Consider the following 17,839-nt stretch of genomic DNA (forward strand, 5'->3'; position numbering starts at 1 on the left):
TAACAGACGACTTGATGAGGACTCTTGTCTTGTTCCTCCTCTCTAGTGTCTACCTCTGGATAGAAGGCAACGTAACCTGTTTCAGAGATCATGCTGTCCTGCAGACCAGGTGTCTGAGTGGTTTGCTGTTTTCATCCCTACTGTAGGCTTCTGTTTAATAAGTGAATGTCGTTGATGCACTCTGACACCGTGCCTCAGAGTGGAGAAGTAGGCCCGTGTGTGGGGCCTAGTCTGGTTAATGCAGGATTGAGTTATGAGATGATAATCTGCAGCCGTAATTGAGATTGAGAGATTGACAGCCTCCGGCGAGATAATATTGTCTGTGCATTGTCTTCCGGAACACAGTCTTACAGGCTCTCATTTGGGACCTGGCGGTTAGGAACTTCTGGATGGCATTCCTTATATAGTGCACTACTTTTGACCAGAACCCTATGCAGCCCTAGTCAAAAGTAGCACACTAAATAGGGAATAGGGTGTTATTTGGAACACGTCCCTGGAGGTCGGCCATTTGAGAGTATTTCAGATGAGAATATTTGATTACTGACATCAGCGGAGCTCTGGGCTGTGAGTACCACATTGAGATTGTGTCTTCTCCTTCTACAAGAGAGGAATGAAAATGAAGATTATAGGGCGTTTGTCTCTCCACAATGATAATATGCCTTTTGAAATTGCCCAACCAAAGATCAGCGTGAAGATTCTTGGCAACAAGAAAAATAAGTAGAGACTAAGTGGCGACACCCCTTAGGAAACAGAGTTGGATCTTGCAAGCTCTCGTTTGAGTCGCTTCCTATGACCTACAATCCTAATAGACAGACGAGACTCCTGCCCTACCCCAGCCTCTCCCCCACTGGGAGAGCACACCAGGCTAAAAATACCAGGATATCACACTTAGAAAACCACCTGGAGCTATAGACGAACCCTACTCATCAACTATCTAGAAATGGCGTACCTTACACATCAAGGTCAATTCAAATTGAGCTATCATGATTACGGTGTTTCAAATTGCCACAGCAAGATATTCATCCGTGATTGTTTTGCATTGTGTTCATCGGATGTTCGCCATGTAAATTGCCTCAATTAGTCAGGGCATGAGTAAGGAGAGAAGGGAGGAAGGCTCCCTATACATGTTCATTTAGAATAGAACGACACAACGTGGACTCTGTCCAGTCTAGAGGATATGACTGAACTTCAGCACTCTAGGGGAGGTAACACCTCTCTCTGAGTCAGAGCGAAGACCATTTAAACACGCACGCATGCACACACACGAATGCACACATGCACATGCACACACACACACACACACACACACACACACACACACACACACACACACACACACACACACACACACACACACACACACACACACACACACACACACACACACACACACACGCACACACGCACGCACGCACGCACGCACGCACGCACGCACGCACGCACGCACGCACGCACGCACGCACGCACACACACACACACACACACACACACACACACACACACACACACACACACACACACAGTCTCTGATTTATCTGTTTAAATATTTAATGGGAGAGCGGTTTTGATTTCTCTCTCTCTTCCCCTGCTCATTCCAAATGATGTGCTTAATGCGCACCAGTCTGGTTATAGACTGGTTATAGATTAAATTATGTGTTAAATTGCCATATTTATAGACCTATCCAAGGCCTTTGATACTGTCAACCATCCCCTACTCATTCGGAGGCTGTCTGAAATGTGGACCATAAGTCAAGTTACCTTGATATTACAAAAGGTAACATGGGGTCGATTTTGGGACATGTCATCTTTACTATTTATTTAAATAATATTGTTCTATCTGCAAAAATTAGTAACATTCATCTGTATGCACTCGAAATTGCCCCTACTGCTGACAGGGCTATGTTAGAGCTGCAATAAAAAAACACACAGATGAATAATTAAGAAGCTGAAGTTAAATTAGGCTTATTTTATAGAAATAGATCATGCCTCTCCCTTAACAGCAGGAAGCATATTGTACAGGAAACCTTCCTGCCAGCTCTTGATTATGGTGACACCATTGATCAGAATGCACCAGCCACTACTCTAAAACCGTTGGATACGCTGCACCATAGCGGGCTACGCTTTATCACAGGCGACAGGTATAATACTCATCACTGCATCCTTCATGAGAAAGTCGGCTGGACCTCTATGAATTCCCGTAGATCCATTTATTTCTCCCTTTTTTGTTTACAAAGCTCTGCTGCACAAGCGTCCGACATATCTCACTACTCTGTTAAAGTATACAAATAGAAGTATACAAATAGAACCAAATCCACTCACAGGGTTGGTTAACTCTTGAGGTCCCTGGTGTCTCTACCAACCTAGGAACATCAGCATTTAGCTTTAATGCATACCTTTTTTGGGAAAATTGACAAACCTCGTTACATCTTGAATCCCCGGTGCCAACAGGGCAGTTTAGAATGCTGAAGAGGAACGGATTCACTGAGGTCTTCGGGTGTTTTTGTTGATGGTAATAATGTATTGGTGTTGTTGCAGTGTATCTGTAAATGTAGTTTCTTTTTTTGCTGTCTTATTGAATTATCATGTTGATTTGGGAATAAACACAAGTTTAATAAGTAAACAAAAATGTCACTTATACAGTATCTCCCAACTCCAAAAAAGCCAATTAAAGAAAAATATCCCCGGGCTGTTGATTACCTTTCCTCCCTCCTTTTATTTTTTAGAGGGGAGCTTGAATAAAATCTAAAGGTCGATCTCAGTCACACCCATTGGCTGCTGTTCTATCACTGATGTAACATGGCTGTTATTATTATATTTTGATTGGTCGTATTTGTAAGTTAGAGGACTTCAACGCGGATTTGGCGGGTTGGATCACTTTCCTTATAGTGGGGTCTTGAGATGTCTTCTCATAGTAGTACTGTCTCTCTCTCCTGTCTGTCTGTCTGTCTGTCTGTCTGTCTGTCTGTCTGTCTGTCTGTCTGTCTGTCTGTCTGTCTGTCTGTCTGTCTGTCTGTCTGTCTGTCTGTCTGTCTGTCTGTCTGTCTGTCTGTCTGTCTGTCTGTCTGTCTGTCTGTCTGTCTGTCTGTCTGTCTGTCTGTCTCTCTGTCTCTCTGTCTGTCTGTCTCTCTGTCTCTCTGTCTGTCTGTCTCTCTGTCTCTCTGTCTCTCAATATTTTCTATTTCTCTCTCTCTCTCAATCTCTTCTACAGTGCCTTCGATTAGTATTCAGACCCCTTGCAAAAACAGGTTTCTAGAATGATTTGCCAAATATCACATTTTAATAAGTATTCAGACTCTTTACTCAGTACTTTGTTGATGCACCTTTGGCAGCGACTACAGCCTCAAGTCTTCTTGGGTATGATGCTACAAGCTTAGCACATCTGTATTTGGGGAGTTTCTCCCATTCTTCTCTACAGATCCTCTCAAGCTCTGTCAGGTTGGATGGGGAGCGTTGCTGTACGGCTATTTTCAGGCCTCTCCAGAGATGTTCGATTCGGTTCAAGTCCAGGCTCTGACTGGGCCAGTAAAGGATATTCAGAGACTTGTCCCGAAGCCACTCCTGCGCTGTCTTGACTGTGTGCTTAGGGTCATTGTCCTGTTGGAAGGTAAACCTTCGCCCCAGTCTGAGGTCCTGAGTGCTCTGGAGCAGGTTTTCATCAAGGATCTCTCTGTACTTTGCTCCCTTCATCTTTGCCTCGATCCTGACTAGTCTCCCAGTCCCTGCCGCTGAAAAACATCCCCACAGCATGATGCTGCCACCACCATGCTTCACCATAGGGATGGTGCCAGGTTTCCTCCAGACACGATGCTTGGCATTCAGGCTAAATAGTTATTTATTGGTCTCATCAGACTAAATAATCTTGTTTCTCATGGTCTGAGAGTCTTTATGCACCTTTTGGCAAACTGCAAGTGGGCTGTCATGTGCCTTTTACTGAGGAGTGACTTCCATCTGTCCACTCTCCCATAAAGGCCTGATTGGTGGAGTGCTACAGAGATGGTTGTCCTTCTGGAAGGTTCTCCCATCTCCACAGAGGAACTATAGAGGAACTATAGAGCTCTGTCAGAGTGACCATCGGGTTCTTGAACACCTCCCAAGGCCCTTCTCCCCAGATCTGTGCCTCGACACAATCCTGTCTCGGAGCTCTACAGACAATTTCTTCAACCTCATGGCTTGGTTTTTGCTCTGACATGCACTGTCAACTGTAGGACCTTATGTAGATAGTTATGTGCCTTTCAAAACAGGTTCCTAAATTGCAAAAAAAAAAAAGGTTTTCGTGTTGTCATTATGTGGTATTGTGTGTAGATTGCTGAGGGCATCTCTTTCATTTAATCCATTTTAGAATAAGGCTTTAAAGTAACAAAATGTGGAAAAACTTAAGGGGTCTGAATACATTCCAAAGGTACTGGATTTCTCTCTCTCTCTCTTTCTCATTCTCTCTCTTTTCTCTCTCTCTCTGGTACACACCCACACCATGCCAAAAACACACACCTTCAACACTAACTCAATGACAACTCAGCCCTGTGTTTGTGAGCAGCAGGGAATTTGTACCAATTTGTAAATCACAATTATAATCTTGCAGGACATGGCACTCATTTGGAAGAGTAATGATGTTGTGAAGAATATGCATGCCCGCGTATGACTCACAGAGTCATTCAACAGGACCGGGGATGGATGGCTATTCTGAGAACCGCTATGTGGACCATGATTGCTTGGCAGTGCAGCAGATAAAGGAACGCTGCAATCTGCATCATTAACTCAGGCTGGAGATTTTTCAAACACCTGAAACAGCATCTTCCTGTAATCTAGAGCCATACTCATCAATCTTAATTCTATGTCCAAAATATAATATCTGGGTAAAAGATTAACAGGAATGTGAGTCTTATTTAGTACATTTAGTAATTTGCTTGCTTTTCTAAAGTCTACCGACCTTGCCTGCAGGATATTTAGACAAGCTAGCTACTCTAACTTGATTGATAGCTGATTTATAGCCTGAAATGGCTTTTTGGTAAGTATTAACTTAAGGGGGCTGAATAATTTTGCACGCCCAATTTTTCAGTTTTTGATTTGTTAAATAAGTTTGAAATATCCAATAAATGTCGTTCCACTTCATGATTGTGTCCCACTTGTTGTTTATTCTTCACAAAAAATACAGTTTTATATCTTTATGTTTGAAGCCTGAAATGTGGCAAAAGGTCGCAAAGTTCAAGGGGGGCGAATACTTTCGCAAGGCACTGTACACCTGTTCTGAAAGGCCCAGAGTCTGCAACACAACTAAGCAAGGGCCAGCACCACGCAAGAGGCACAATGAAGACCAATTAGCTCTCCAAACAGGTCAGGGACAAAGTTGTGAAGAAGTACATATCAGGGTTGGGTTATAAAATAATATCTGAAACTTTGAACATCCCACGGAGCACCATTGAATCCATTATTCAAAAATGGAAAGAATATGGCACCACAACAAACCTACCAAAACTCACAGACCAGGCAAGGAAGGCATTAATCAGAGAGGCAACAAAGTGACCAAAGATAACCCTGAAGGAGCTGCGAAGCTCCACAGCGGAGATTGAAGTATCTGTCCATAGGATGACTTTATGCTGGACACTCCACAAAGCTGGGCTTTACGGAAGACTGACCAGAAAAAAGTCAGACACGCTTAGGGTTCGCCAAAAGGTCAAACATATGGAAAAAGGTCATCTGGTCAGATGAGGTCAAAATTGAGCTTTTTGGCCATCAAAGAAAATGCTATATCTGGCACAAACCCAACACCTCTCATCACCTCGAGAACACCATGTAACGGCATTCGTCTGTTGAAGGAAGAGAGTCGGACCGAAATGCAGCGTGTAGGTTACTCATGACTTTAATGAATGAAATGCGGTACATGAAATAACTGAAAGACGAAAACAACAAACGGAACGTGAAACTATTACAGCCTATCTGGTGAACACTACACAAAGACAGGAACAATCACCCACAAAATACAAAGTGAAACTCAGGCTACCTAAATACGGTTCCCAATCCGAGACAACGAGAATCACCTGACTCTGATTGAGAATCGCCTCAGGCAGCCAAGCCTAACTAGACACACCCCTAATCATTCACAATCCCAATAATACAAAAACCCCAATACGAAATACAACAACAAAACCCCATGTCACACCCTGGCCTGACCAAATATATACCGAAAACACAAAATACAATGACCAAGGCATGACACATCATCCCCAACATTAACAATAACATTATATGCTGTGGGGATGTTTTTCATCGGCAGGGACTGGCAAACTGGTCAGAATTGAAGGAATGATGGATGGCGCTAAATACAGGTAAATTCTTGAGGGAAACCTGTCATCCAGAGATTTGAGACTGGGACGGAGGTTCACCGTCCAGCAGGACAGTGACCCTAAGAATATTGCTAAAGCAACACTCGAGTGGTTTAAGGGGAGACATTTAAATGTCTTGGAATGGCCTAGTCAAAGCCCAGACCTCAATCCAATTGAGAATCTGTGGTATGACTTAAAGATTGCTGTACATCAGCGGAACCCATCCAACTTGAAGGAGCTGGAGCAATTTTGCCTTGAAGAATGGGAAACAAATCCCAGTGGCTAGATGTGCCAAGCTTATAGAGACATACGCCAAGAGACTTGCAGCTGTAATGCTGCAAAGGATGGCTCTACAAAGTATTGACTTTTTTTTGGGGGGGGGGGGGGGGGACAGTTATGCACAAGTTGTCTGTTATGTTTGTCTTATTTCTTGTTTGTTTCACATTAAAAAATATTTTGCATCTTCAAAGTGGTAGGCATGTTGTGTAAATCAAATGATACTAACCCCCCCAAAAATCCATATTAATTCCAGGTTGTAAGGCATCAAAATAGGAAAATGCCAAGGGGGTGAATACTTTTGCAAGCCACTGTAATGCCAACTTCATAAAATTGGTAGAAGCTAGTAGTACTACAGAGAAACAACAACAATGTATTTTAAATAAAATATAAAATATTTTTCTATAATATATATATATATTTTTTTACAGAAATAATCTGAGGGGCCCCATATGGGCAGGAGGCCTCTGCATGAAAGGCACTTGTAGGCCGCTGGTTTAAGACTGGCAAGATTATTTGCTCAAAGTCCATGTAGGTGATATCTCATTTTCCTTGTAATATTTCTGGTTTGTTAGATTTGTTTGCTTCAGTGAACGACTGACTGTCAATTCTCTCAAAGCACAATGCCGTTGTGTAGTTTGGAACTTCAGCACCATGGACAGCTCACATTGAGCGCTGTATCCTTCAAAGTGCGAGACGAATTTATTCAAACTCACACTTACACTAAACTGGGTTATGATACAAAGAATAGACACATCACACTAATGACAGAACCCCTTGCCAGTCTAATTGTATCCAGTAGTCTGAAAACTCTTGTCATGAACACGAAGTGTATTATTTTCCCGCCCCCTTTGCGGAGTGTTTGTCTCTTTTATTGTCGTGTGAGCGGGGGATATTTCTACTCGTGGTCGTGGATGTTTACAGCGTTAGCAACAAACACCCCGCATACTTTCTTTCCCAGGATATTGCGTGCTTTCCTCTGCTTGAAAGAGATAGGGGATATTTGATACACTGGGGAGGGGAGAGGGGGGGGGGGGTACCTTTTCTTCATATATGCTTCTTTGAAATGCGAGCGCCAGTAGATTTCTTGAAATCGTGATGCCCCCTACTTGACTTGGGTTAACATTTCTCGATTGTGTTGTGTGTCAAGCCCCTCGCCATTCTCTGGGTTGATACGTAGCTACCCCGAAAGGTCTGTGCATACATTGCACACATTATCGAGTCCATCTGACCGAGGAGGTCCGAAAATCAAGATTCCACAATGACAGCTTCAAAGGAAGGAGAGGAGGTAGGATGGTATACGCTAATACTGATTTTGATTGAGGCATTGCATTTGTGTAGAGATGGAGTGCTTATTTTCCAGTTGAGTCTGTGTCAACTGCGTGATGGATGCAACAGATCCGTCATCATGCAAAACAGAACTGATGCCATAATGCAAGGGATTCGTTTGGTTTGAAAAGACCGTGAGATGTATTGATCTCTTCCGATAGGCACACTTTGAAGATGTTTTAAATTAAGATTTAGCCAACCATTCATGGTGCTTTTATTAATTGACTCCCAATGATGCATCTTGTATTGACATCCTTCCATCATGACCCTGGCTACTACACCATGAATGCTAAGATGAACTGTTTCACAGGTTTCTGAAGTTGCCTCATCTTATCACAGCAATAACAATGTCCCGAACATGTGTAACTCTGTGTTGTTGTATGTGTCGAATTGCTACGCTTTATCTTGGCCAGGTCGCAGTTGCAAATGAGAACTTGTTCTCAACTAGCCTACCTGGTTAAATAAAAAAATACATTAAAAAAAATCGAGTTCAGCACATGCTCAAACCAATATGAACGCTGTTAAGCCAACTCTCAGAGAAGTATAGCATGCATGTATAGGAGCCACATATACTTAGTCTCATTACAAATGTGTCAAGCTCAGTTAATAAACCCCATATTCAGTTATGTGTGGCTTCAATCGAACACAAGTTTAGTTGATATTCACATTAAATATTGTACATCTCATGGATTCAAGCCATGACACACTGCTCATGATCTGAGGCAATTCACTTATTTCAAGGTGAGATCTTATTACTTGAAAGTGATTCCTATTAATAACAATAATAATAATAATAATTTGGTGGGTGCTTATATTTGTCCCATTTCACAGATGTACGAGTGTGTATTATACACGTGTGAATAGAACATGCGTTTTTTTTTTGCATATCCTCCCTGCCTAACTCCCTCTCAGACACCCTTGGGGAGTGGGGTCATGGCCAGGGTCTGCCATTATCAACGGCGACCCTGGAGCAATTAGGGCTAAGTGCCTTGTTCAAGGGCACATCGGCAGATCTTTCGCCTTGTCTGCTTTGGGATTTGATCTCGCGACCTTTTGGTTACTGGCCGAACTAGAGCTGGGATGATAAACCGAAATGATCGACACGGAGCATACTAATATCATTCATTATGATAAGTAGCCAATACTAGAGAAATATGACGTTTGAAATTAAATGCATTTGCTAATATGGGTGATTGCCAATGGGACAATGAATAGCTACAACCATCAAACAATGTCATGTAAAACCACTGGACTGCAGTTCGTACAGGCCTTATTCTCTGGTTTTCATTAATGATTCCAGTTTGCAAACATAGTTTTAGGCGGTTTCAGGAGAGTCTGGCCAGCACCCTGCTTGGGCTTTATCTGTCTTTGATAAGTAGAAGGATAGCGCCGATACTTGTTTAACAAATACTCTGGGACTTTTAAAGCCCAGTGCTGTGCAGTGACTGCTCAGGCAGCTGGTGAGTAGAGCGGAAATCCTATTGACGGACATGTAGTCTCAGGAGGAAGGAACATGATTTATTCTAAATCTTCTCTGGATTAGGAGCAGAATACAAATCTGGCCCTCTGTGTGTGTGTGATTTCACTCTCTGTATGTTTGTGTGTGTGTGTGTGTGTGTGTGTGTGTGTGTGTGTGTGTGTGTGTGTGTGTGTGTGTGTGTGTGTGTGTGTGTGTGTGTGTGTGTGTGTGTGTGTGTGTGTGTGTGTGTGTGTGTGTGTGTGTGTGTGTGTGTGTGTGTGTGTGTGTGTGTGTGTGTGTGTGTGCGTGTGACATGCTCACCCTTTTCCTCACTCTACACCAACCTTGTTTGTGTGAACACTCTTGACAGTGATAGAACCGTCCCTGTAAGTGTGTGGCCTAGATGCACATTTTAACTGATGCACATGAGAATTCCCCCCTCCCCCCATTGGCTGGAGGTCATCCAAAAGGGCAAGTGTGGTAGCCTATTGTCAAATCAAATACATCTTTTATTTGTCACATGCTTCATAAACAACAGGCAACTAACAGTGAAATGCTTGACTACGGGTCCTTTGTCAAACAATGTAGAGTTAAGATAACGATACAAAATGTGATGAAAAATGTACATAGTGACACGAGGAATAAATCCGCGGTGAATACTGAATAACAATACCAGGTACAGGTAACATGGGAGTACCAGTACCGAGTCGATGTGCAGGGGTACAAGGTAATAGAGGTAGCTATTAGGGCTGGGATTTATCAGGGACCTCACGATATGATCACGATACTTAGGTGCCGATATGATATGTATTGCGATTCTATGTATTGCAAATCAATATTTAGATTTTATTGCCATTTGATGTTCCAAACGTATTGCTCACCATATGTCTGCCGCAGAGAGACAAGACAGCCACGAGAAAACAAGTGTTGATCAGTCATGGAAATGGAAGTGCTGAAAACTAATTGGCTCCCAATTGAAAAAGAAAATGGAGAACCAGCTATGAAGGAAACATACTGGAGTTTTGGTGCTGGTACAGCAAAAAAAAATACTCCGATTTGGTCAAAACGACATGATATGTTAAAAAATATATATCCTGATATGTAACTGTATATTTTTCCCCCCATCACACAGTTAGGCAGGAGTAAAGTGACTAGGCACCAGGATAATGCAGATAATAGACAGTAGCAGCAGCAGCATATGGTGAGTGTGAACGTGTGTGTGATCGTGGGTGTGTGGTGCCAGTATGCATGCGTGCGTGTGCTATGTGTGTGTATGTGTGTGTTGGGATGTCAGTGTGAGTGTGTGTGAGTGTATGGGTAGAGTCCAGTGTGTGTGCATAGAGTCAAAAAGAGTCAATGCAGGTAGTCTGGGCAGCCATTTGTTTTATCAGTCTTATGGCTTGGTTAGTAGAAGCTGTACAAGGTCCTGTTGGTTACAGACTTGCTTCACTGGTACCACTTGCTATGCTGTAGCAGAGAGAACAGTCTACTGCTTAAGTGGCTGGAGTCTTTTGAAAGGGGTCCTGATGACAGGGAGCTTGGCCCCAGTGATGTACTGGGCTGTACTCACTACCCTCTTTAGCGCCTTGCGGTCTTGTGCCTTGCATTTGCCCTACCAAGCGGTAATGCAGCCAGTCAAGATGCTCTCAATGGTGAAGCTGTAAAACTTTTTAAATATCTGAGGGCCGATGGCAAATCTTTTCAGCGTCCTGAGGGGAAAGAGCTGACGTGCCCTCGTCCCAACTGTGTTGGTGGGTGTGGACCATGTTAATTCCTTAGTGATGTGGACACTGAGGAACCCACTCCATTACAGCCGTGTCGATGTAAATAGGGGCATGCTCGCCCCTCCGTTTCCTGTAGTTCACGATCAGCTCCTTTGTCTTGCTGACATTGAGAGAGAGGTTGTTGTCCTTGCACCACACTGCCAGGTCTCTGACTTCCCTATAGGCTGCTTATTTTGCACTCACATCATGGTCCTCTTTTCAATGGGCTGAATACAATGAACTAGAGGGAGAGAGTGAGACATTACTAGTCTATAGCTGTCTACAGCTCCGCTCTGATGTATGGTGAGGCTGGCTAGCTGAATGTACTGCCAACAGATCTCATAATGAAACCACTACAACAGCTCACCTCTAAATAATTCAAAATTCACTGAAAGCTGCCCCAGTAGGGAGTTATGGGTATGTACTGTATACGGCCCAGAGGTAACTCCACATGCCTGTTCGATTCAATACTTTCATGACAGGTTAGACTGAGTTAAGGCTGAGTAGGGGGCCTTGGGAGATCAAACCCATCTATTTTCCTGGCACGTATCTATAAATATTATATTCATATTAGCTCTGGTCCTGGGTGTGAGTGTGTTTACCTTCACAGGCTCAGCATTAGCAAGCCACACTAACATCATGGACCAGAGTTTTACGTTAATAATCTGTTAGGAACTGTGACTCATAAAAGGGATCATTAGGGGCCAGACAGTGACAGGTGGCCCTGTGGTCACAAACAAGAAGAGTCTGACAGCAGAGTGGAGGGCTAGGGAGATCTGTTCTGTAAGGACTTGGCAAGGCCTCACTCTCCCTAATTGCACTTGTTTGTAGTGGCTGGCACATAGTCAGGAAGTTAATGAGACTCAGTGACTGCAGGGAGAAAACTCACTGCTCTCCTAAATCCCAGTGCCTTGAGAAGATGCTCTGTCAAAAATCACTATTCTAGTGGATGATGTGTGCAAACATGGTTTTGTATACAGTAGATTTCTCACGTCAAGCACAGAATTATAGGACTGTAGCCTGTATGCAGTTGAAGTCGGAAGTTTACATACACATAGGTCGGTGTCATTAAAACTCGTTTTTCAACCACTCCACAAAATTCTTGTTAACAAACTATAGTTTTGGCAAGTCGGTTAGGACATCTACTTTGTGCATGACACAAGTCATTTTTTCCAACAATTGTTTACAGACAGATTATTTCACTTATAATTCACTGTATCACAATTCCAGTGGGTCAGAAGTTTACATATACTAAGTTGACTGTGCCTTTAAACAGCTTGGAAAATTCCAGAAAATTATGTCATGGCTTTGGAAGCTTCTGATCAGCTAATTGACATAATTTGAGTCAATTGGAGGTGTACCTGTGAATGTATTCAAGGACTACGTTCAAATTCAGTGCCTCTTTGCTTGACATTGTGGGAAAATCTAAATAAATCAGCCAAGACCTCAGGAAAGAAATTGTAGACCTCCACAAGTCTGGTTCATCCTTGAGAGCAATTTCCAAATGCCTGAAGGTACCACGTTCATCTGTACAAACAATAGTATGCAAGTATAAACACCATGGGACCACGCAGCCGTCATACCGCTCTGTCTCCTAGAGATGAACATACTTTTGTGCGAAAAGTGCAAATCAATCCCAGAACAACAGCAAAGGGCCTTGTGAAGATGCTGGAGGAAACAGTTACAAAAGTATCTATATCCACAGTAAAACGAGTCCTATATCGACATAACCTGAAAGGGCGCTCAGCAAGGAAGAAGCCACTGCTCCAAAACCACCATTAAAAACGCCAGACTACGGTTTGCAACTGCACATTGGGTCAAATATTGTACTTTTTGGAGAAATGTCCTCTGGTCTGATGAAACAAATATAGTACTGTTTGGCCATAATGACCATCGTTATGTTTGGAGGAAAAAGGGGAAGGCTTACAAGCCAAAGAACACCATCCCAACCGTGAAGCACGGGAGCGGCAGCAGCATGTTGTGGGGGTGCTTTGCTGCAGGAGGGACTGGTGCTCTTCACAAAATAGATGGCATCATGAACAAGGACAATTATGTGGATATATTGACGCAACATCTCAAGACATCAGTCAAGAAGTTAATGCTTGGTCACTAAAGGCTCTTCCAAATGGACAATGACCCCAAGCATACTTCCAAATTTGTGGCAAAATGGCTTAAGGACAACAAAGTCAAGGTATTGGAGTGGCCATCACAAAGCCCTGACCTCAATCCTATAAAAAATGTGTGGGCAGAACAGAAAAAGCGCGTGCGAGCAAGGAGGCCTACAAACCTGATTCAGTTACACATGCTCTGTCAGGAGGAATGGGCCAAAATTCACCCAACTTATTGTGGGAAGCTTGTGGAAGGCTACCCGAAACGTTTGACCCAAGTTAAACAATTTAAAGGCAATGCTACCAAATACTAATTGAGTGTAGAAATAAAGAAATCAAAGCTGAAGTAAATTATTCTCTCTACTATTATTCTGACATTCCACATTCTTTAAATAAATTGGCGATCCTAACTGACCTAAAACAGGGAATTTTGACTAGGATTAAATGTCAGGAATTGTGAAAAACTGAGTTGAAATGTATTTGGCTAAGGCGTATGTAAACATCCGACTTTAACTGTACAGTTGTACTTTCTAACCTGCATCCAAACTGAATGTATCTATTTACATTTTGTGAAGTGAAGCAGAACAATTCCCATTAAATCCAGGCTAGTAAGTTACTGCTCCGGGTGAAAACAATGGTCTCCTTAACTGGTTCATTGGGAGATCACAGTAGGCTCTCCACAGTAGGCTAGACGAACAAGTTCAGACTCGCAGAGCCATGACTCATGTTTCTAAGTGCTAATCAAAAGATTAATGTAACACCACAGTTGGCAGGAACATGACCTCGTTAGTTTGTTTGTCTGCCCAGCAGTGTCTCACATGACAGGTGTTACGTACGGTGTTGATTACCTTGCGCTGGACCGCCTGTCTGTTTTGCATCCTTTGTTGTCTATTTGCATTGTTCTGGTGAATGGTCTTGTTTCCAAAATGTAACAGGTTGGAAACATGATTGGCCGGATGTTGCCGTCCAAAATAGTTTCTTTATTGAATTGGTATAACGTACTCATGACAAACTAGCAAATGATGAAAAAACACCTACAGTATGTGCGCATTTACCATAAATCTGTTTGGTTTTATAGTTATACATATTACATTAACTGGGCATAGGTGTCAGGCTGTGAACCAACCATGTACATCCAGTGTGCTTTTACAATTGTAATTCTGCATTCTATCCCAAATCAATGCAACCAACCGTGTACAGTTGTAATTCTGCATTCTTACCAACATTAGAAGAAATGGACATCATTTATTTATGCATAGACTATAGACATACCAAAAATAGATGTAACAAGCCGTGATACAACTCTATGACTCAGTGGCTATGACTCAGTGTTTTTAGAGGAGAAATGAAAGGGGCATTTGAAGGTCTCAGGGAGTATTCTCCCTGGAGATAGCTTCTTGAGAGCAATCAATAGTTTGTGTTTCCACCACTCTCTGCCCTCCCTTACGTCCCTTTTCGACTGAGAAAGGAAGGCTAGGTGGTGTACTGTAACACCCGTCTATACACCTCTCAGCTCTAATCATGTCAGCTCTGGTCAGTCCAACAAATGTCTAGACAGACACCTATTCACTTGGACATATTCAGAATGATCATTATGAAAAGGGTGGACACCTACTGCTTTGAGGCAAAGACATGTCCATAGACAGCGGTGTGTGAGCCCATTTAATTCAACCATAAGCTTGCAGTAACCGACTGGCACTGTCATTATATTAGGGATTATGTTGTAGGAAGTGGTGGGGTTGGTTCCCATTGCTGACACCAAACGTCGACTCCACTTAATTGCAATTTAGAATTAGAATCTTGCAACACTGTTTAATTGACAATCCACAAGTGCATATGAACACCATATATCCTCATTGCAGAGGAGACCCTATGTTTCAGAGGGGCCTCTACTACCGAACATGTTTATGTCTGGTAGTAATCATTACAGTACAATATTTACTTGAAGAGTGTTCTCAGTTTGCTTTGTGTGTTTTTTTTCCCCCCAGGACTTTGTGCAATTAAGCCCTGAATCGAGGAACTACAAAGGAATAGCCATCTCCCTGCTGGTCATAGTGGCGGTTTGCTCCCTCATCACAATGTCTGTCTTTGTTCTCACACCAGGTACTGTACCCAACAGGGGACCAAGAGACCTCATGGAGTTTATTTTCAGGGTCATAGTTACTGTAGGCCTGTATTCTTACTAACAAAATATAAGAACCAGAATTCTTCCGTGTCTGGTTATATAGTCAGAGCCCTGAATTTTTCAAAACAGTTTTATGATCAGTGTAATATTGACTGTTGTTATGTGTGTATGAATATCAATTCTTTTCCTGTGTGATTCTATCCTTATCAGGCTGTAGTATCCGTATTTTGATAACTGGCCTAACACTGATATCCTATTTGCAGTGGAACTTCCTGGTGCGGCTAACTCCAGACTTACTGTGCTGGACCTGTTCAAGCCAGAGTTCTCGGTGCACGATCCTGAGGCCAGGTGGATAAGTGGTAAGTACTTTCAGGGTAACCGTCCAACATTCCTGTTCTAACGAAGCCTTCAGACGGATCCTTATACTCTCAATCTGATTGAGACTCACATGCAAAGGTTGGATTTCATTTAACAGCATCCCCAAAAGCAAAAATGTATAAGCCCTCAGCAGTGCCACAAAGGGTATGGAGGCTACTATTATAAGAGAAATGGTCTGCCCAGGAGGCTACTATTATAAGAGAAAGGGTCTGCCCAGGAGGCTACTATTATAAGAGAAAGGGTGTGGCCAGAACGCTAGAATTATAAGAGAAAGGGTCTGCCCAGGAGGCTACTATTATAAGAGAAAGGGTGCGGCCAGAAGGCTAGAATTATAATAGAAAGGGTCTGCCCAGGAGGCTACTAATTATAAGAGAAAGGGTCTGCCCAGAAGGCTAGAATTATAAGAGAAAGGGTCTGCCCAGGAGGCTACTAATTATAAGAGAAAGGGTGTGGCCAGGTTGGCTAGTTTTTGGAAGCTATTGGGCTACAGTCTATCTGATAGGTGGATGAGGGTGACAGAGATTCTATTCTCTTGACATGATCCTAGAAATCCAAAGTACTTATCATAAACGATTAAGTCATAGATTTTTGTTTGTTTGTTGTTATACATTTTAGACTTTGTTTCACTCACAAGCAGAGCATTCTGAACCTCTCAGCTCAAGCATGCGAGTATTCCTGCAAGCCTTCATCTCATCTTGAGCTATAATGACAGCTGAGAGTTTAGCATGGCATGGGAGCAACACCTCCTGACCAGTCTCAGTAAAACAGATGGCCTCCCAGTCATGCCCCTATTCTGTCCGGTTTGCCAAAACAGGGTTGACTCTATCTCAAGCCATCACTGGGAGCCCCTCTGGGATATACTCTCAGGTCAAATCTCCCACCCCGTATCCAGAACAACACCCCTTTCTCCAAAACCTAGCAGGTTTCATAATAGTGTGAGAGAATCGTTTGGGGTGGCAGCGCTGGTGTCTGTTCTGTTGTCTGAGCTGGTGTGGTTCTTCTTCGCTCCTCTTGGCCACAGCGAGCAGAATCTCTTCCAGCCTGCGTATGAAATTGAGGCCTGGAAGCCTGCGGAGAGCTTTTCCATCCAAGGGTAGCAAATACAAATGACTTTTTCAGTCGCCTGTTGATTCTCATTATGGGGATTGGAGTGTGATGCCTTCTCGCACACTGTGTTGACCTGATGGACTGCATTAACTCTTATGGGCCTCCCGTCGTTTTTCCAACGCCTTCCGTGATAGATCAAGCCATATCGTCCGCCCCCTCGTCCGCTCACACTGACGTTTCTCCTTCTGTAGGACACAGCAATAAAACTTTGCTACCCCCCCCCCCCATGAAACGCTGTGAGAAATATAATGACCAGTGATTTCATCACCACCTCTCATGTTAGCGGACATTACGTTATAGTGGTAAATATTGGTGAGATTAGAGCCAAGCTAACAGGTGGTATGAAGACAGACAGACAGACAGACAGACAGACAGACAGACAGACAGACAGACAGACAGACAGACAGACAGACAGACAGACAGACAGACAGACAGACAGACAGACAGACAGACAGACAGACAGACAGACAGACAGACAGACAGACAGACAGACAGACAGACAGACAGACAGACAGACAGACAGACAGACAGACAGACAGTCATGTAACGGTGAAAGGCAGTGGTCTGCCATGGCACAGCTGCAGAGGCAGTTCCTGCTAGGACCTCATTACATTTGGGGGGATTATCTTGGTGAGTGCTCCCTGTCTGCCTGCTGCTAGCGTGCTCTGCTACAACACTATCAGACTGTTCCTAAGTAGACACAGCCCCTTAGAAAAGCTGCTCAGGTTTAGACTATTACCATTAGAAAACTAGTGTTCACAATCGCATACATGTTAACGGAGTTGTCTTTTTTTAATACCTTGTTTGAAATGATCATGACTAACTGTGTATCACGTTGTCGGTTCAAGTTCATCATTTTTTAAACATAAGTACCAAAAAGTATCAATTAGTGTTAATTTCACATGTCGTAAATAATGTTGTAATAGTAAACGTACTCTTGCTGATCATGATATGTAGTATGGCCCTTGTTATTT

The 17,839-nt window shown here is 43.0% G+C and overlaps 1 protein-coding gene across 3 annotated transcripts in view; it reads left to right on the forward strand.

Moving 5' to 3' along the window:
* The window catches only part of LOC124008279 (inactive dipeptidyl peptidase 10-like), a 63,755-nt gene that overhangs the window by 16,496 nt on the left and 29,420 nt on the right, over positions 1-17,839 (forward strand). For 2 of the 3 annotated variants that reach the window (XM_046319430.1, XM_046319432.1), the window contains exons 2-3: positions 15,244-15,358; positions 15,644-15,739. In XM_046319430.1, the coding sequence (XP_046175386.1) occupies positions 15,244-15,358; positions 15,644-15,739 (211 nt within the window). Of the gene's footprint in view, positions 1-7,653; positions 7,885-15,243; positions 15,359-15,643; positions 15,740-17,839 lie in introns of those variants that run through there. The other variant, XM_046319431.1, reaches the window with a different exon arrangement.

Source organism: Oncorhynchus gorbuscha, linkage group LG21 (assembly GCF_021184085.1).
Source record: "Oncorhynchus gorbuscha isolate QuinsamMale2020 ecotype Even-year linkage group LG21, OgorEven_v1.0, whole genome shotgun sequence".
Classification (NCBI taxonomy): Eukaryota; Metazoa; Chordata; class Actinopteri; order Salmoniformes; family Salmonidae; genus Oncorhynchus; species Oncorhynchus gorbuscha.